General features: G+C 39.7%; 1 protein-coding gene across 5 annotated transcripts in view; it reads left to right on the top strand.

Annotated features, from left to right (window-relative positions):
* The window catches only part of usp6nl (USP6 N-terminal like), a 43,973-nt gene extending 23,315 nt beyond the window's left edge, over positions 1–20,658 (top strand). For 4 of the 5 annotated variants that reach the window (XM_043236801.1, XM_043236804.1, XM_043236802.1 and 1 more), the window contains 13 exons: positions 1,238–1,311; positions 4,920–5,002; positions 6,237–6,276; positions 7,385–7,465; positions 11,711–11,818; positions 12,248–12,357; positions 13,041–13,089; positions 13,259–13,379; positions 13,601–13,695; positions 14,563–14,628; positions 14,755–14,854; positions 15,012–15,164; positions 17,595–20,658. In XM_043236801.1, the coding sequence (XP_043092736.1) occupies positions 1,238–1,311; positions 4,920–5,002; positions 6,237–6,276; positions 7,385–7,465; positions 11,711–11,818; positions 12,248–12,357; positions 13,041–13,089; positions 13,259–13,379; positions 13,601–13,695; positions 14,563–14,628; positions 14,755–14,854; positions 15,012–15,164; positions 17,595–18,979 (2,465 nt within the window). In that variant the 3' untranslated portion in view covers positions 18,980–20,658. The remainder of the gene's footprint in view (positions 1–1,237; positions 1,312–4,919; positions 5,003–6,236; positions 6,277–7,384; positions 7,466–11,710; positions 11,819–12,247; positions 12,358–13,040; positions 13,090–13,258; positions 13,380–13,600; positions 13,696–14,562; positions 14,629–14,754; positions 14,855–15,011; positions 15,165–17,594) is intronic. The other variant, XM_043236805.1, reaches the window with a different exon arrangement.
* Positions 20,659–20,960: the final 302 nt, after the last annotated feature.

Genomic DNA, 20,960 nt, shown 5'->3' with positions numbered 1-20,960 from the left:
TGCTTTTATTTATTCCACTCGCATCTGTTAAATACACACACACACACGCAAACAAACAGCATCCTTCCATAAAAATTCCATTGACTTTAAAAGCCTATTCATCCAGCAAGGGAATCTGGCTGGCTTTGACCCAAGGGCTGAAAGCTGGTGGAAGCCTTTGTAAGTAAGTGTTGCCTGCGAAAAACACTCAGAAAGGGAACCAAGCCAAACAGGAAGTGGCAGTGTTAACCTAATTCCTGGAGAGAAAAGGATTGGCCACTTCATGCGATTGGCTGCAATTTCATAGGCTTGCTGCATGAGAAAACTAGATATGTTTGGACGCATTGAATACGCAGAAAGCCCAATCCTACATCAACATCCCCACAGTAGAGCTCTTCACAGGAGAACGTTTCCATCTGATTGTGTGTCAGCACACTTCATAGACAACATCAAAGTCCAGAGCAGGATCCGGTAGGGTGCTTCGTTGCCCTCAAACACACAGTATTCCCTTATCTCGCTCTAGTTCTCATCCTGTGCTGCTTTTGTGGGAATGCCCCAGGTTCGACGCGAGCTAAGCTTTGCCGACAGCATCGCTGAGATACTGGGAAGTACCACGGAATATCATTTCAACTGGCCCCTCACTTTGTAAGATTAGCTTTTACCTCGATACTTCGGGAGAATATGTTCTGTAAGCAGAGATGTATTCGTGAAAACTCTGTAAGACGAAATGAAATGGTGGCCATTGACTTCTATTGAACGAATGAATTTATCCTTATGTCTTTGATATCGTTTGTGGCTTTGCTTGTTGGCTTCGCGTTTTATTATTTATCATTATTATCACTTCTCTTTAAAACCGGAAAAGAATTGTGATCTAGTCTCTTTTTACAAACCGAGAGACACGTCTACGGTATTTTCCGTGCATAATGTAGACGCGCTGTACATAGAGCTTGCACTAAACCCGGAACCTTCCTATAAAAGCAGCCCAAAGTTGTTTGCTTTGGATGCGAATGACGCAGTTTGCCCTTGAGAGCCATATACCGGCTCAGACCTATTTGAACAGCCACTAGTTGCTATGCTGTAGCCGGTAGAAAAAAAAGAATTTGCGTGCGTGTGTGTGTGTGTGTGTGTTTGTGTCTATGTGTGTGTGTTTCAAAGTGCAAAGAGGTCTTTTCTCTGAAAGCCGGGCTTATTAAAGATGATTCACATAGTGGACAGTGAAGATTGCAGCTAATTGGTCTTTCTATATTTCTCTTTCCAGCGACTGATTCAGAGCAAGATGCCGCAGTGAAGTTGGAACAGGAGCGAGCTGAGATACTCGCCAAATATGACAAGGTGAGAGAAAACAGCTGCCATTCACTCACCAGCCAAACGCCCTCCAATCCACTTCCAAGAAAACACGCGCTTCGATCCAACCAGATCTCCCCTTCCATTATAGCTCTCAACCAGTTTTCCTCTGGAAGATTATTTGCATTCTCATCTGTTGCAAAAGCATCCCCTTCTAGATTTTTTTTTCAGCAAACGTTTCTGTTGTTTCCGAATCGGAACGCCAGAGAGAACAGGGCGTCAGAATATGTTTTATCACAAGAGCTATCGCCGTAAAACACCTGTTCGCCAGCTGCCGGGAATATCGCTCAGCCGATTTTTATCCTCGGGTCACGTCTGGCGTTGTGTCTTTCCATCTTTACACACTTAAAATACACATTTGCCAAGTCTGCTGGCTTACCCGAAAGAAAGCGGTTCTAAAAGCGATTCTGAAAGTGCTAAATGATGATTGTGTTGTAATAGGAATCTCAGGACGCTGTGACTTCATGTCACTGCTGAAAGAGTAATGCGCGTTGGCGCTGAAAGGTTCGTGATTTTTAAAATTTATTTATACATAAAATCTCTTGCGCGTGTCCGGTTTGTAAATTGATCGTTTAAAGCGAGTGTAATCCGAGCTCTCATTAGGGGGCTCTAATTCTGTAACGTGTCTGTTAATTGGATTGCGATAAGCTCCTGTACGCTGGGATTCGACTCTTGACTCGGAAAGCATAACACGTATGCGCTCGTGTTTGTTTTTTTCTTTTGCTTACATATTTTCTGCCCTCTAAAATGTTAGTTGTACCCTTTAAATGTGTACATTTTTGCACTATAATGCCCTGAAACATGCAATACATACAATTATATTTCATTTATCACTGTTTATAAAGAAGCCGTTTGTTTCATGTTATTTGAAACATGTACAGTTTTATTTCTTAATAACATGTTTTTGTTTTCTTTCATTTGTTTTGTTTTGTCTTTGGGAACAATTTTCACTATTAACTTGTTCTTTGTTAGTATGCTTTGTTTTTGTTTTGTTTGGCTTTTTTGTTTGTTTGGGGTTTTATTGTAGTTGTTTTTGTTGTTGTTTTGGTGGTTGTTTGGCTTTTTTTGTTTGTTTGGGGTTTTATAGTTGTTGTTTTTGTTTTGTTTGGCTTTTTTTGTTTGTTTGGGGTTTTATTGCAGTTGTTTTTGTTTAGTTTTTTGTTTGTTGAGGTTCTTTTTTGTTTCGTCAGGTTTGTTTTGTTTTAGTATTGTTTTGTTTTCTTTTTGTGTTTGGTTTAGGGTTTTGTTTTCGGCTTTGTTATTCAAAGAAAAAGAAGGCGATCAAACAAAACGGCGTAAAACAGTACATGTATGATTAAAGTACTATATCTTTGCAGAAGCCAAACAATATCTGAAATCTGAAAACTTTATTTGCTAAAAATCACAAATTGTTATAGACATGCAAAGAAAAAGTGGATGTCTGATTCATGAAGAAATCAATCTGATTTAACAAAAGCGGACTGAATCATTTGGTCACAGACTGATTCACTGAATACAACTGATTGATTTATTTATTTGTTTTCCCAGAGGGGGGTGTTAAAAGGGATGAACTTGTAGCCCAACTTCCTTCCAAACGTTAACAGTCGGACTGTCAGCACAATAAAACCCTCTCTGAGAAGATGTGTCCTAAAAGCATCACATTCACAGCCATCAAAGCAGCGCGTCTGCCGCAGACTTCATCATACCGACGTCCATCTTGTTTAGGCTCTAGTTCTGGGCGTTGTCACGTTTTCGTAAAAAAAACATTTCTGAAGGAAGTACCAGAAGGGAAGTGCGAATGCCCCCGAGGCAGGTAGCGTTGTAATTTAATCGCTGTTTAAATGTCAGATGTTAGACAAATATCAAATGTAAACTTGTTAGCGCGCGTGATACCGTTCTTGTGAGGTCGTTTTCTGAAAAGGGATAATTAAATTCGGAAGAAACGTTGGAGGAGGGGTGCGTGCCTGACGCGTGTCGCCGGCCGAAATATTTCCCACAGCCATGTCACTGTGACACGCTATCAGATTATCATATCCCGCTGTAGATTTATGCCTGTGACACACAACAGAGGGTGAGACAGAGATAAATGACTACGTGTGCGCGTGCCCTTGATATGGCTTCTCTCAGTACCGGTTCATATTTTGCCTCAGATTCTCGATTTCTTTCCTACTCGTTCTTTTTTTTTGTGGCTCCCACTCTTGTTCTCGCTTCTTCCTCCTGTTCTTTTCCCTCATTCTCCAGGCTTCCCTGATCTATTAAAACCTGCATTACATTTAAATTTGCATAGATTTTCTTGCCGACACGTTGCGTATATAGACAGTTAGTTATTGGCCTGACAGGTTAACGGCTTTTGGGATGAATGATTTTGTCAGTGGGTAAAGCGCTTTTCACATGCTTACGCGACGCATCTGAAAAATACGGCACAAAAATTGTCATTAGTCAAACTAGATGTGCATAGTGTACGTAAAGTGTTGAAAATTATGTCTAAATTATGTATTTTTATTAGTGCTGTCAAACAATTAATCACATCCAAAAAAAAGTAAAATCCTTACATAAAATATATGTGTGTATTGTGTATATTTATTTTGTATGTATAAATACACTCTCATGAATGTATATATTTAAGAAAAATAAGTTTATAATATATATATATATTTTTTGTGTATATATATATATATATACACAATATATATATATATATATATATATATATATATATATATATATATATATATATATATATACAAAATAAATATAGAATACATATTCACAGTACACACATATATTATGTAAACAAACTTTTATTTTGGATGCGATTAAGCATAATGTATTTATTATTATTTTATTTGTTGTTGTTATTAATATTATTATTATTATTATTACTACTTCTACTGTTACTACCACTACTTCTATTCATTTATTACTATATTTTAAATTTTTTTATAATTATTACCATATTTTATAATAATTCTTAATTCTTTATTAAGATTTTTTTTTTTAAATAAATGTGCGTCACAAAGTAGTATACAATTTTAATATTGTCTATCGTTTTTCTATCAAAAATCATTTTCGTTAATAGACATGGTCCTTCAGGTCAGTTGAGTTTTTTTTTTTTTTGCAAACGAAAATAGCTTTAAAAGCAGCCACAGACTGGAACTGAGAATGAAGTGGAGCGTCAGATTTCAGTCCTCACTTAAAGTGAAGGAAGCTCCCTGAAGACCCTCAAATATATACAAAGCTACCTTTAAATGAAGTCTCTGTGTCAAGAGGCACAGAATTAACTGCAAAAAAAAAAGTTTGTTTAGGAAAAATGAAATAAAACTGTGTGTATATGTGGTCAGAACACGACTTGGGTGTCTTTCTACTTTCGTAAACAAACCGTTCTTACTCAAGGATGATCTGTTCCTGCCCTAGGCTTCTCTCTCTCTCTCTCTCTCTCTCTCTTTATTTGAATTGTTTATTTGTGTTACACTGGACCTGTCCACCCCTCATTACCTGCTTTAAATATGTATGAAACAACAAATTCACAGATCAGTACTCAAGCCTACAGCAACTTCTCACACACACACACTCTGAACTGATGTGTACTCACAGCTTTGTGTTATTTGTGCTTTCAGGGTAAAGAAAGTGCGGAGGTGGAGCCGTGGGAGGAGGCCAATTTTGATCTGTACAAAGCGGTGGACCGCTTCGGATTCCTGCAGTAAGAAGCATGCATTATTCTGTTCTGTGAGATCTTACGTGAGCGAGGAGATGCAGGTACTGGAGAGAGTACACCCTTATCGTAGTGTCTGTCTGCTCCTTTGACCTTTCCTGTCTTCTCAGCTCTGCTCTCTTCTCGCCCTGGCACGGAGGTTTGTGGCTGACCCAGGCCCCTTAAACAGCAGCGCACTATGCGATATTTATAGGGTGCCACATGTGTCTGGCAGATCATGACTCTATAATTGTAGGGGCAGAGAGACGGGAGGAAAGAAAAACGACTGCAAAAAAAAAAAGTAGCAGAGAGAAAGAAACAGAAAAAGACTGAAAGATAAATGCAATACCAGAAAGGTCCAAAGAAGTATATGCAGATGCGAGATTGGTTTGCTTTGTCCTTAAAGTTGTTGTTTTTGCTTGGTATGTATTTAATTTATTTAGCTTTTTGTTTATTTTTTTTTCCTGTTTTATTATTAGACATTTTAGTTTGTTGTTTGTTGCTTTTTTTGTTTAGATTTTTATTTAATTAATTAATTTTATTTTTATTTATTTTTTTGTGTATCTTAAGTTTGTTGACTCTTATAAATCTATTTTTGTTTTGATGTTTGCATGCATCTTTTATCTCGTTCATGTATGCATATATGCATGCTCTGTTTTACTTCGCTTCTTTTGTTCTTGCATTTTAGAATCATTTACATTTGTTCTGTATCTTAAGCTGTTCGTTTTGTTTCGATTTTTTTTGCTTATAAATACCTTCTGAACAAAAAGTCAGCAATCACCAACCTTCCATATTAACTAACGTATAGCTGCCTATGTAGACGAAAAATGAAGCTCACTGGAGTTAGGAAACGGACCCTTAACGTCGTATCACGGCTTCCCTGGGTTACCTCACGGATATCCCGGGATCAGATCCAAAATGGCTGCCATGGAAACAGTCATTTCCTGTTTGTGTAGCTGACTAAGATCTCACACTTTGAACGGATTCAGGGTTGGGGGGGGGGGTCACGGGGGCATCATTACCAGTAGTGATGTTTATTTATCCAGCGAGTGAACTTCCTGTGGAACAAAGTAATTCCTTTTTCAGAAAAGCGAGATTCGACGTCAGCAATATAAACCAGTGTTTGATTTACTGATGTGATTGAACTTTGAGTTCAGTATTCTTCTGTTTCAACAGAAGGAAACTGAGTTTAGTCCAAGTGTATATTTCCCTTTCGTAATCTGATGTGATTTGTCTTTCACAGTGAGGATGAGCTTCCAGTGTATGACCTAGTGGAGGAAAAGGTGAGTCGAGTGGCGGCAAAACCGAGATGAGTTTAAAGCCAACTTGATACTTTCATAGTGCATTTGTGAAAAACTGCAAAAGTAGAGCAGATACATCGGCAGGATGAGAAAAATACATCTCTCCCGACGAATTCACATATGTTTCAATCTGACAACGTGAAGAAAAACAAAAAGCGTGCTTCGCGATGAGCGTCTTTTTCAGGACCCGTCATAGTTTAATGAGCGGGAGGCTGACGTGAAGGGGAGCGAAATTAGCTGCATTGAAAACAGATGCGCGTATATGGATCCTGATCTGGACGAAGTCCGTGGGATCTTGTCAACAGAACGAGAAGAGCACTCCAAGTTTTAACTCACTGTATTATTTTACACTCAGTGTTTTAACTTAAAGGAACACTCCGCTTTTTGAAAATGGGCCCATTTTCCGACTCCTCCAGAGTCAAAGAGTTACGTTTTTACCGTTTTCGAATCCATTAATCTGATCTCTGGGTCCGGTTGTAGCACTTTTAGCCGGAGCTTAGCATAGATCTTTGAATCTAAATGGATACCTAGCCACGCTGGCCTCGGATCTGGGCTTTATAAACTCACAATTCTGACTTTTTATTTTTTTTAAATCCCATGCGAGTTTATATCGCGTGGTTCTGAGGAAAAAAGTCAGAATCGTGAAATAAAAAGTGACCTTTTTTACGCGGTGGGGGAAACCGTCTTCCATAGATTTTAGCAAGGATGTGTTTTTGTAATTTCTTTAATTTTAACCTGTCTGAGCTTGAGCAGAATAGTGCTTTATACATGTGCTAAAAAGCCCTTCGTCACCGGTTGGTTTGAATGTAAATGAATGAAAAGCAAAAATGACTCCGAAATCTTAATAGTTCTTGATCGCGCATTTATCTTCATGACAGAAAGCACTTTAAGTGTCATGTTGTAACATAATAATGAGCTCTAAATTGGAGAAACAGGGTAACGTCGCTGCCTCGGAGGCCTCATTATGTTCACGTGGAAGAAAAAGCAAGGCAGATATTCACGATGACTTTCTACATTTTAATATCTGTATTCATTGAAGGCCAGTTTTCGTCTCTTTTGTTGAATTTGTTGTGCTTCTCTTTCTGCTTAGCAAAAACATCTGGAAGTGGAGAGAACGACAAAATGGCTGAAGATGTTGAAAAGCTGGGAGAAATACAAGAACAGCGACAAGGTGCGAGTCCTTCCCAAACAGACCGTAAACTCTCTCTGAAGGACTTTCAGAAAGTCTTTCATCTTGTGTGTGTGTGTGTGTGCAAACGGCTTCCCTTCGGCCCCTAAGAAAACCGCTGTCCGGCTTCAGCTGAACGAAATCCTTCAGGTTTCTGTCCGCGCACGCTTTCGGACATCTCCGGGCAGCTGGTAGTGTGTTAAATTGCATTTCTGTCTATTAACAGTGTCTAGCGTGAAATGAGAAATCTTCGCAGCGCCTGAGGTGGAGCGTGACAGTTGTGCAGTTTATTACTCTGAGTAGAACTAATTATTACTTCATATTATTAGTCCAATTAGTTTGATTATACTGTCACACTGCGTCTGAACCAAATGAGCATACGCAGCACGCTTCAGTGCATCAAAACCACAACAAAACTGTCTACCTTTTTTTTTTTTTTTTTTTTTTTTTTTTTTTTTTTTTTTACTGCATACCTACTCCTACAGCCATTTAGTTTTCCTCATCCATCAGAAATTCAGATTTTTGTGGATTGATCGCGATAAATATACTCACAGTGTAACAGTAAGAGGTTACTGCGCTGAACCTTTGCGACGTTTTATAAATATGGTTTAAAAGAACTATTGTAAAATTAAACCATTTCCAGTATCATACAATGAAATGTTACGCCACTCGGCCTCATGAAAGAATGATCGTGTGGCTTCTGCATAGCCCCCACGTGGCCTGTAAATGAGGAAAAACTGTTTAATTTTGCGGTTTTGCGAAATTTTACTTTTTTTTTTAAATTGCCAGAAAAGCCGCCTAAAGCAAGTTTTTTTTGTAATATATGGGGGTTTCCGCAAAATTGCCGTGTTTTCATTGAACACACGTATTTTTTTCACTGTATTTTCAGTTTGCGCGATATGTGGGGTGATAGAAACGCAGATAGTGGCACGTTTTACTGTTGCTAAAGGTCAAGCGTGTCATTTTCAAAACATTATTGATTACATTACATTTTTAAACATGATTTTGTCAACAGCGACTTACATGTAGAAGAAAGTGAAATTTTGATCTGCGTTCTTTTGTTCTTGTTTAGTTTTTTTGCTTTGCCTCGTTTCGTTTCATTCAGGATAAATTGGGGGCGCCTCAGACAACATTAACCGGTTTCTTATTCCAGACGCGTTCCCACATGGTTCATGCTCTGTTTGAGCTGTTTCAGTATTTCGGCCCAAGTCTTGTACATTGTAAAAGGACACCATCCAAGTAATTTTCTTTGTATGCGAACAATTCATGCAGATAAATGCACAAATATTGTATAAATGTTTGCATTATTTAGTTGTTTAACCATCTATATGGTATTCTCACCTTTTATTCATCACCTAAATCCATTTAACCTAAACAGTTTACTTGATTTACTCCAGATTTAACGTCAATATTACAGAATTTAATTAGCATTTTCCAAATTTTCCGATGTCCGTTAAGGATGCCATGCAGGTATTTATTTTATTTTTCACATGTATTCAATTGAACATTTTTAATATTTTAGTTACTGGTTTGTATAATCCGCTTTGGGATATCCTGCTGCATTTTTGAGATCTGCGTGTTTGTTTGGGTTTTGATTCCACTGTACCGCACACCCTCACCCTAAAGACGTCTCGTTCAAAGAGTAGAACAGACGGAGTCATTGACGTCTCACGCGTCCCCAATTACGAAACCAATCCCCCGTCAACAAACACGCTTAAACACGCGAGCAAACACGCACAGACACCTGCCGATTTGTAATGTCTCGTTTTATTCCTAATAAACAAACAGTCTTAATCGCCTCATTTTGCTGAGAATAGAGGCGGAAACACACAGACGGTCGTTAGGGTTGTGGCTGTGGGATATATGCCCACTGCTGTCTGTCAATAAGCAGCTCCTCGAGAATATTAATATCGTCGTTACCGTTATAGTAAGCGAACTACTCAGCAGCCATCATTTCACACACACACACACACACACGGATTGGCCCTGAGGGCGGAAGAGACGTTCAGGAAATCACTTAGCGGCAGTAATGTGGACAGATGAGTCCAGGAAACGGAAGAGTGTTCATTCCTCTCTTTCACCTCTCAACCCCTCCACAGTCGTACATCTCTTCTCTCTCTCTCTCTCTCTCTGTTCCAGCGGGTGAGTTTAATTGTAGCTGAGAGACGATTCACGCCGGCCATTAGATTTTGTGGTTTCAGCATTTCGCTTTTGAGCTTTTAATCTGCCCTCTGATGGGAGTTTAATCTTTACTGACTGCACAATTACCTGTGAGAGACACAGACACACAGATGTATTCCATCACTCGGCTATCGAATGTGTTTGGACAGCGTGATCATCCATATTGAGCGTGTCCTCATAACCAGGCCATCAGCATCTGTGGACACGTCATTGAAGTTAGATTATATACTTTGTATATGTTTTCCGTTTCCCCTTTTTTCGCGATGTCTTCTAGCATTCTTACTTTATTTCAATTGGCGCAGGAAATGTGGAAAGTCTGCCATTTCCATCCGGGTCCTCTTCTAACCAAGGCAAAGAATCAAAGTCACTTGTCTCTGATGTAGCCGTCTATATTCTAGACTGCAGAGTCAATGGCGTGACACTTTATTTGTTTTTCGTTTTATAAATAAATAATATTTAACTAAATGATATTAATTAATATAAACATTAGTGCTGTCAAACGATTAATCGCGATAAATCACATTCATGATACAAATTTTGTTTACATAATGTGTATACTGTGCATTATTATTATGTATATATAAAGACACATGTATGTATATATTCAAGAAAAATTATATGAAATACGTTTAGATAAAATCTAAGAATATATATGTATATACAGGTGCTGGTCATATAATTATAATATCCATCAAAAAGTTGATTTATTTCACTAATTCCATTCAAAATGTGAAACTTGTATGTTATATTCATTCATTACACACAGACTGATATATTTCAAATGTTTATTTCTTTTCATTTTGATGATTATATCCGACAACTAATGAAAATCCCATATTCAAAATCTCAGAAAATTTTAATATTACTTAACACCAATACAAAGAAAGGATTTTTTTTTTAAATCTTGGCCAACTGAAAAGTATGAACACGAAAAGTATGAGCATGTACAGCACTCAACACTTCGTCGATCAGTCTGTGGCACTTCTCAGGTGTTACGATAGTGGCCTTCAGCTCTTCTGCATTGTTGGGTCCGGCATATCGAATCTTCCTCTTCACAATACCCCATAGATTTTCCATGGAGTTAAGGTCAGGCGAGTTTGCTGGCCAATTAAGAACAGGGAAACCATGATCCTTAAACCATGTGCCAAGTCCTGTTGGGTGAAATGAAATCTGCATCTGCATAAAGTTGCTCATTAGCAGAAAGCTTTAAGTGCTCTAAACCTTCCTGGTATACGGCTGCGTTGACCTTGGACTTCAGAAAACACTGTGGACCAACACCAGCAGATGACACGGCACCCCAAACCATCATTGACTGTGGAAACTTTAGTCTGGACCTCAAGCAACGTGGATTCTGTGCCTCTCCTCTCTTCCTCCAGACTCTGATCAGCAGTCCAGTCTTTTTTGTCTTTAGCCCAGACGAGACGCTTCTGACGCTGTCTGTTGTTCAAGAGTGGCTTGACACAAGGGATGCGACAGCTAAAACCCATATCTTGCATACGTCCAGCTGCAGTCCACTCTTCGTGATTCTCCCCTACATCTTTGAATGGGTTTTGTTTCACAATCCTCTCCAGGGTGCGGTTATCCCTATCGCTTGTTCACTTTTTTTTCTACCACATCTTTTCCTTCCTTTCGCCTCTCTATTAATGCGCTCGGACACAGAGCTTTGTGAACAGCCAGACTCTTTTGCAGTGACCTTTTGTGTCTTGCCCTCCTTGTGCGAGGCGTCAACGGCCGTCATTTGGACAACTGTCAAGCCAGCAGTCTTCCCCGTGATCGTGCAGTAACCCACAGAACTAAACCGAGAGACCATTTTGAGTCAATTAGCTGATTAGAGTGTGGCACCAGGTGTCTTTAATATTGAACCTTTTCACAACATTCGTATTTTCTGAGATACCGAATTTGGGATTTTCATTAGCTGTCGGTTGTAATCATCAAAATTAAAAGAAAGAAACATTTGAAATATACCAGTCTGTGTGTAATGAATGAATATAATGTACAAGTTTCACATTTTGAATGGAAAAAAACCTTTTTGATGAATTCTAACAGTGTTTTTTTGTGTTTGCGTAGCTGGTGAGGAGGATCTATAAGGGAATTCCGCTGCAGCTCAGGGGTCAGGTTTGGTGTTTGCTGCTCGACATCCCCAAAATCAAAGAGGAGAAAAAGGACTACTATGAGGTAAACGCAGTTTCCCCGTTTCAGCATAGTCATGGCTTTTTTCAGAGCTAGTTTATTCCACACAAACGTGTGTGTGTGTGTGTGTGTGTGTGTGTGTGTGTGTGGAAGAGAGGCAATCGCAAACTCTTTGCTTAAATATGACTTTCCAAAATAGCCAACCCCTGAGGTTTGCAATGTAACACTTATGTGGTTTGACACACACACACCGCAGAGGGAAATATCACTCCAAACGGACAATAGCAGCTTTACTAAAGCCCTGCAGCATCCGACTAGACAGAAAACATGATTTGCAGCCTGCATTCCCTTTTAACTGAAGGTGTTTGTGTGGCGGAAACCACGTGTCGTTAGATGCATTTGAGTCTTGACTTTATAGTTAGTCATATTTATTATGGACTCCATGATAAATACTCCATTTCTTTTTTTCACCAGAAACTGAAGATAAGAGCCAGGGGTTTGTCTCCAGATGTCCGTCAGATTGATCTGGATGTGAATCGTACATACAGAGATCACATCATGTTCATGCACCGCTATGATGTCAAGTGAGCATCCACACACACACACAAAATACATGACAAAACGTACAGCAATATTATGCATTTATGCAACATCTTTACAACTTTTTTTTTGTAAGAAGCAAGATCTTTTATGTATTTGTTTTCATCATATCACAGAAATAAAATAAACTAATTATTTGCTAATGGCTGATAAACTAATTTATTCAGTTAAATATCCAACCATTTTTATTGTGCAAACTGTGATGTTTTACCAGGCTTTTGCCCTGAATTGCTCCTTTAATCTGTGTCTGTGAAAAATACGTTTTTTTATTTCTCCTCGGAGATACTTCCATTCCTCATGGCCATAAAACTGCTACATTTAACCAGCATGTGAAATGAAAAAGTTGAGAACGCAATGGCGGAAGAGAGAGAGACGCTCGCCGCCCACCATTTCTCTTCCAGTTATCGGTGTATTGAATTGTGACAGGGCTAAAGCGCCCGTATTGACTGATGTGACATTTACCTGTGGAGATTCGAAAGGGTCAGATCATTCTCGCAGCGTGGCCTCAGACGTCCAATAAGAACCAAAAAAAAAAACAATGAGACAATGAGAGGCAAATGCGACATGCAAAAATGTGCTAAACCTAACGACCCGTGACATATAAAGCAAGAAAAACAGAATCGATTATTTCACCGTAATTGTTTTTGTGTGTGCTTGTGCGTTTCAGACAGCAGGATCTGTTTCATGTGCTCACGGCGTATTCGGTATATAACACGGTGAGTAAGATATGCCCGTACAGATTGCCATGTTGACGTCACTACACTGAATCGAAAAGCTGCCTCAGTAGCAGTCGTTTTTATGAGTATGTGCTTGCGCTTGATTTATGTGTGGAAAGAACCTGCACACTATGGATTCTCTCTCTCTTGTGTGTGTGTGTGTGTGTAGGAGGTGGGCTATTGTCAGGGCATGAGTCAGATCACTGCTCTGTTACTCATCTATATGAATGAGGAAGATGCTTTCTGGGCTCTGGTCAAACTGCTGTCTGGACAGAAACACGCCATGCACGGTACACGAGCGCACACAGCGATTGTTCACCTGGCGTTGAGTAGTAGTAGCGGTTGTTGCCGTTATAATAATGTTATTAATAACGTATATTAAGAAGTGGGAAAATGTATATTGCACGTAAAAAAAAATAGTAACGAGCAACACCACTTGAGCTACAACATTCATTGTGTGTTCTGCACCTCAAGTGTTCGTTTTAAACTGGAACATGTCGCGTTTGTCTAGGTTTCTTTGTCCCAGGGTTCCCTAAACTCATGCGTTTCCAGGAGCATCACGACCGTATCCTGCAGAAGATGATGCCTAAGCTCAAACAGCATCTGGTAAGACACGCAAACGCCTCCAAAACATCATGTACCGCACTTCGCTTGTACTGCTTCATGGCACGCATTACTTGCATCGAAGACTTTTTGTAACAGTGTCGAGATTAATTGTGTCCTGCGTGTCCTAAATTCAAACGTTCACACCGCTTCGTATCCAGTCTTTTTTTTCGGCCTGTATTCCATCGCTTCTGGCCTGTAATCTTTACTTTTGTGCAATGGTGGGTTTTTTTTGGTTTTGAAAATAAACTTGGCAGAACCCTGGCCAACCCTGAGCCCCGATGTAACAAAGAATTCACAAAGAAATGCCAGCCTGGGATTCATTAAAGGGCACAGTAATTAATAAAAGGCAGTATTAATAAATAATGAGATGGATTAATTAATGAATTATTTGTGTGTGAGAGAGACGGTCTTTGATGTGAATGGATTAGAAATGGGATAAAAGAGAGCGATAAGCTTTCACTCAATAAAGTGTGTGAGAGAGTGAGAGAGAGAGGCTCTAATATGGCTTTGTTCCAGATATGCAGCACAACCATAGTTCTTTGCACGATCTGTACAGTTTGTACACTGAGCAACAACATGTGAATCTTCTGCATCCATAAGGGAATTTCCTCCCTTATTTTTTTTTATATATCTAATTAATCCCATATATATATATATATATATATATATATATATATATATATATATATATATATATATATATATATATATATATATATATATATATATTTAGTATATATATGTAGTACACTAGTATGTAGCCTATAGTATAAATGTGTGAATAAATAAAATGTGTTTTTTTTTTTTTGTAACCTGTGTTTTGATGGCATACATGTACAATACCTTTCCCTTTTCTGCCCTCTACAGGATAATCAAGAGGTGTACACCAGCCTGTATACTATGAAATGGTTTTTTCAGTGTTTCTTGGATCGGGTATGCACTATTAAACATTACGTCATTTACATCAGAGCACATTTTTATGTTATGTTCCATTATTGTCTGTTGTCCAGTGAGCAACCTTACTAAATCGACAGCATCAACGTGTGCTTTATTGAACAGACTCCATTCACGCTCACGTTGAGAATATGGGACATCTACATTCTGGAAGGAGAGCGAGTTCTGACGGCAATGTCTTACACCATCCTCAAACTCCACAAAAGTAATAACTTAGATAATAGATACAAATAAACGATCAGTGTGGAAAAATAAACGATGAAAAGGAACTGATCAGGATAGACTGTAATGATTCTAATTAGTGTGCGATTCTTCTGATTGTCTGATTCTGAATTTCACCGCTCTGTGTGTTTGTGTGTTAGAAACCCTCTTGAAGTTGTCCATGGAGGAGCTGGTTAAGTTTCTGCAGGTGACTCTATCAAAGGATTTCTTTTTTGAAGATGACTTTGTGATAGAGCAGCTTCAACACTCCATGTCTGAGCTCAGACGGTCTAAGCTGGAGCTGCCACCTCCAGGTACTTTAAAAACACACACGCATGTGCTGAAACCATAAAATGTGTCACCACCTCTAGAGGGACACATCCTACTGCACACATTGTCTCTTGGTAACTTCTCTCTGACTTTACACACACTCACACACACTCATTCACTGCTGCTATGTACTGTTTGTCTAATCTGCGTTCTCTCCCTTTCGCTTCAAACGTAGCCTCTGCTTACAATAGTGGGTCTGGGAAAGGAGGGCGCCAACCCTCCTACAAAACCAACCGGTGGGCAAAAACACACTGACTACTTTATCTGTCAATCAACCAACCATTCGTTCGTCTACCCCCACTGCACACACGTCTCTTTCCTCTCGTTTGTTTCTCTGTCTTTCACAAAACCTGGATTTGGGGGGGGGTTCTGTTTTTTTAAAAGGTTTGTTTCAGGAATGTCACGCAAAGTGTTGTGGGGCACTGTTTGTTAAAAACATGTAAAAGGACGGGAAAAAAAGGATACATTTAACTTAAGCGAATGTCGGTAGATAAAAGTGTCCAAAATTAATTTTTTGCCACATCTGCGGTTGACAAATGAACTAAGTATATATATATATATATATATATATATATATATATATATATATATATATATACACACACACACACACACACACACACACACACACACACACACACACACACACACACACACACACACACACACACAAGCTGCCTACCTCATCATAGTTGCACTCCCAACACAAAGACTGTATTAAAAAAAAAATTTAAATGTTGGCCAAGCCTGTGTCCTTGATGGAAAAAAAGTCCCAGTTTGTGACAACCTTGTGATAGAAAATATAATCCAAATTGACAGAAATGCTGATTAATACATGCACTTAGATTAATCCACTGACAAAATTAGAAATACAAATATTTATGTATGAGTATTGCATCATTAGTTTAGCAACATGCTAAAAACACACGCGCCATTCATTTTGTCAGCTCTGCAAATCTTAATTTTGGACCCCAAATAAGATAAACCGCACCTTTGAAGGTGTTCACGGGTTTGTGTGTCTTCGGCGTATGCGTTCCTTAAGCCCCTTCTCAATGCACACCAATATCCGCCTTAATCATCAGTATCTGTTTGTAAACGTTCATCATTCCCTTGACGTTTTTCTTCAGTTTCCTTCACTGCAAACGTGAATATTGTGCACATGCTGTGTGTTCCAAAATGTTACCTAACACATCTTCTCTCCACGTGGTTAATATATATGTTCACAGTCAGGCTTGAAGTGTAAGTGTTGTGATAATATTTTCATTTATACTTTTAGCTTCTTGACTCCTCACTGTTCCCAATCTGAGCTTTGATTTGACACCAGCCGTGGATGTTTGTGGTTTGATTTTATTTGAACAAAGTGTCAACTGTAACTCTTGTTTTATTTGGCAGTTTGGTTCTTCTAAAAGACATTCAGCTGCATGAGTGTTGCACTTCAGTGTTTGTTTATATTCTGATGGTTTAAAGCAGGGGTCTCCAAACTCGGAGCCCGAACAGCTCAAATTCCCTATACACACCTGCCTACTTGAGCCAAGTTTCTATCATGTCTAGTATCCGGAATTGGCCTCCATCACCTTCATTCGCTATTCCCTATAGGTCACAAATTTTAGCTTACCTAGAGAAATGAAAATGAGTGAATTTGGACACTGAGTGCACCAGAAGATCCGCGTAGTTTATGCTCGCTGTTTAATAATCATTTAAACTGGGAAACTGGCAGCTCTAGTCGTAAGATTCAAAGATTTATCTGGAAATATGTAATGGAAATGATGTATAAGCAATAGCTAAACAATTAAATAATCAATTTACAATTATTTTTTTCCTATGGTAATTACACTGTTATACGCAGTGTTATGTAAAATAAATGGATGAATTATTCTGCTGCATGCGACATCTTCTGACAAGATGCGGCAATTCATTTGGCACTCGACTTAACAGTGGATTAGGGGTATTCTATAGCCGTTGAACGTGCAATGGTTGTACACTCACTTTTGTGGTACATTGAGGTGTGTGACTGAATGAAGTGCGTTCGAGAAACTTATGGTTTCAGATGCCACACCAAATGGCTTTCCCGTCTTTGTATGTGTGGGGTGTGATCTCGGATACAGGCCTTTGAATCGCTGGTTCAGGTGTGTTTAATTAGGGTTGGAGCTAAACTCTGCAGGACATTGGTCCTCCAGGACTGAGTTTGTAGATCCCTGGTTTAAAGACTCCATGAAATGTGGTTTTCCGTTAGAGAGAATTTTATTAGTCAAAAATTTGCAAGAGGAGTCATTAATGTTTTGATCGGTTTCAAATGAAAAGAGAGAATTCAAATTTAGAGTGAAGATGAAGTTTCGATTTCATGGGGTCTTTAATGCTTGCAATTTCTGTTTTAATGTTAGCTCTGATTGACTATTCCTCTATCTTCCGTGCAGGTAAGGAGGATGAGTTTCCTAAGAAACCATTAGGTCAACTTCCTCCTGAACCTCCAGGATTGGCAAATCATGTGGCTAACGGACAGCCGGTCGGGAAGAGAGTTGAGGGCCTTCCCCCTCGTGGTTCAAGCCCTGCCGCGAGCGTCAGTAAACAAGCAGAGACTGATAGAACACCAGAGAGGTTCCAAGAAAGTCGGCCTCCCAGCTCCTTGGACAAGGTGCATCATCCAGATAAGAACAAGAGGGATGGACGAGGTGTGGACAATCAAAAGGAACGGGCCCCGATCCACAGCAGCGCAACAGCTGGCGGAAGGGTGCTGATCCAGAACCAGTCGAATCACAACTCCAATGCTAGATCCAGCATGCGCAAGGACATTGGACCTCGTTGGGTCAAGCCTTCAGAAGGCAAACTGGAAGCAGTCAAGGCTGCAGCACTTCGGGAAAGTCAGTTGAGTCTAACTATGGGTGTTCCACCCTCGCCCAGCTCCACTGCTCCAGAGGAGGCAACCGGGGCACAGCACCGACCCCGTTCACGAGCATTTGTTCCAGGCTCCAACCGCGCCTCAAACGCCTCGCAATACGACAATGTCCCAGGCCCGGACGGAGAGGTTATGGAGATCATAGAGCTCGAGAAACCGCCTTCTCGCCCCCCGTCCCGACCGTACGTCGGACCTTCTTTGAGACAGGGCAGTCCCACCCGTCCCCCTAGCGATGGAACTGGCGTCTCTCCCTTTCGAATCCCCAAACAGAGCAAACAAGAACCCCGTGCACCTTTGCACTACCCACCTGGCATGACTCCTGTTTACGCTCCCTACGTTCAAGATTCTCGGCCCGAGGACAGACTATACGGCTCACCATATGCCGAGCAAATTTACGCAACTACGGGTCGTGGCTCATCTAACCCTTCGCCGGAGAAAACGCTGATGAACAACAGCTACTTAACCTATCGACGGCCACCCACAAACGTGACCCCTCTCAGGGTCGCTCCTGCAGAGTTTTCATCCCAGATAGACAGCGTTGGCGAGGGAGGGTATTACATGCGACAACCCACCCGACTGATGGGCTCTCCGGCTTACCCGCCCACAGAACTGCGTTATGAGACAAACAAGCGGAGAGAGGGCTGGTATGGGGACGTGGAGGCGGGGCTTCCACGATCTCCTGTGGGACTACCTCGATCTCCCAGCTTTCAGAAAGCTCAGCTCTCTCCCATTCACCTCGTTCAGGAGTTTAACTTCCCCCCTGCAAATATCTCGGAATCTGTGCTCCATTTCAGAGGACCCTACCAAGAGCACTCTGGCAGGCAACAGCTCCCCCCGCTGTTCGGAGGAACACACTACAGGCAGGCGCAGGAGGCCTTTGCAATGCAAGAGTCCATGCTGCTCTAAAAGGGACTATAGAGGGATACACTTGGCTAGCAAGCAGTTTTGTGTTGGTTTTGTGTTTTTGTTTGTTTGTTCGTTCTTTTGTCTGGTAAGTCTTACTACACAAGAGGTGCCAGTTTCAGGCATTTGTACCGATCAAAGACTGACTGAAGAATTTACTATTGCTTTTGTTTGTACATTTTCATCCATAGAATAACCATTAACTGCCGAAGTGAGTAATATAACAAAGCTTAAACGTGCAAAGAGATATTTTTGTTTGTTTGTTTGTTTCTTTGGTTAGCACACTGAGATATTTAAATAGAGGGTTACGGAGAGTCTTTTTCGTATGGACAAACTCAGTTACTGATCAATTATCATCTATTTTTTTAATGCGTTTTAGACATAAGCATACTTTTAGAGGACACTTTATTCCTTGATTGTGAATATATTTTTTAAGAACAAAGATTTGTGTAGGTTAGATACTGTATGTATATTACAAATAACTAACAGTGAACTTAATCGCTGTTGGACAGAAGATTTCAATGCATCACTACAGTGTTCAAGTGAAAGTAAAAGTTTGTAAGGCTTGTTTTTTGAGGTTATACTGTATATAAAATGCAGGTATTTAATCTTAAATTGAAAGGGGGTTCTCATATTTTCAGTTCATCGAGGTAACGGATTAAAAACCGACAAGACCCATCTGATACCGGAGCTTAATGAAAATTATGAAAGCTGCCTCGGATGTGCCCGGCAGAATATTACAACACTGTTTTACTGTCAGTAGCAGAGACGTCTGTAACAAAGCGTGAATTTAAATAAATTGGGACGGTTGAAGTGGCCCAATTTATCCAAATTCATCTACAAAATGTCTGTCCGTGATGCCCAGTGCAAGTTATGCAAGTAGTTACCGACTCACAAATCCGTTCAATAATACGGCTGGTAGTTTGTAGCATGCAGATGATACGTAAAGCTGGTTGTACCTGTGCTGTAACTCAGTGGAATTCTTTAAACAAAAAAAATCAACTTTTTTTACAAAAAATTATCGAATTTCAGTTTCACAAAAAGCACAGGTTTTATATGTTACAACAAAATTAAGCTTAACGTCTCATCGAAGATCTGTTGGTAAATTTTCCAGTCCACATTTTTTTTGGGATTATCCATCTGCATAGAGCCTTTACCGGCATTGTTTCTTCCAAACACATGGACATGAGATTTTTTTTTGTTAATCTTTTTCTTTTTACTCTGTTTCGCTAAACATTACTTGCCATGTACATTGATTTATACCTTTTATTTTTGTAATGGCCGACTTGACTTGCCTGGCACGACAACACTACCCAATCGTTTCACAGATACACAGATGTTTGCTACTAAATATGTAGCGGATAGATTGTTTCGTAATACAACGTGCATCCCTTTGTGATCTGGTCTGCTATTCAGAATCGTATCAGTGCGAAAAACATTTATTCCCATGTCTTATTCACGGACAAGCAAGCTAATTAATTATTTGCTCTGGCGCCAAATTATTTGCTTCTTTCAAGCTTGTTATTGCAGTATAATAAACTGGTTTCGCATACTTAATTTTGACATAGCATTCCATTTCAGGTTGTTGAACTGAATATTTCTTTGTTAAACTACTAAATGCAACTTAATTATCGGCATTCCCACTTCTCTAATAAAACAACATAGGGTGATTAAAAAAAAAACGTGGCTGCGATTTTGTTTTTGTGTGTGTGACGCTACGAAATATATCTTGGCGTTTTGATTGATATGCGATGCGTTCAAAATATCTGGATGCGTGATCTTCTCACGACCACCAGATGTCTCCTTCTGCTTAAACACCTTGTGCTATTTGATACAAGAGATCTATTTCAAACTTAACAATTCATGAAGGTGTAGGTATGGGTGGTGCAGAATTTTGCTTCGAACGACGCTCGGTATAAACGCTTCATATCCGTTATGAGTTTATTAACTTTAGCCTTAACGATGGCATTAACTAGATTACATT

Source organism: Puntigrus tetrazona, chromosome 4 (genome assembly GCF_018831695.1).
Source record: "Puntigrus tetrazona isolate hp1 chromosome 4, ASM1883169v1, whole genome shotgun sequence".
In the NCBI taxonomy this organism is placed as follows: domain Eukaryota; kingdom Metazoa; phylum Chordata; class Actinopteri; order Cypriniformes; family Cyprinidae; genus Puntigrus; species Puntigrus tetrazona.
This window is presented reverse-complemented; position numbering and strand designations above follow the sequence as displayed.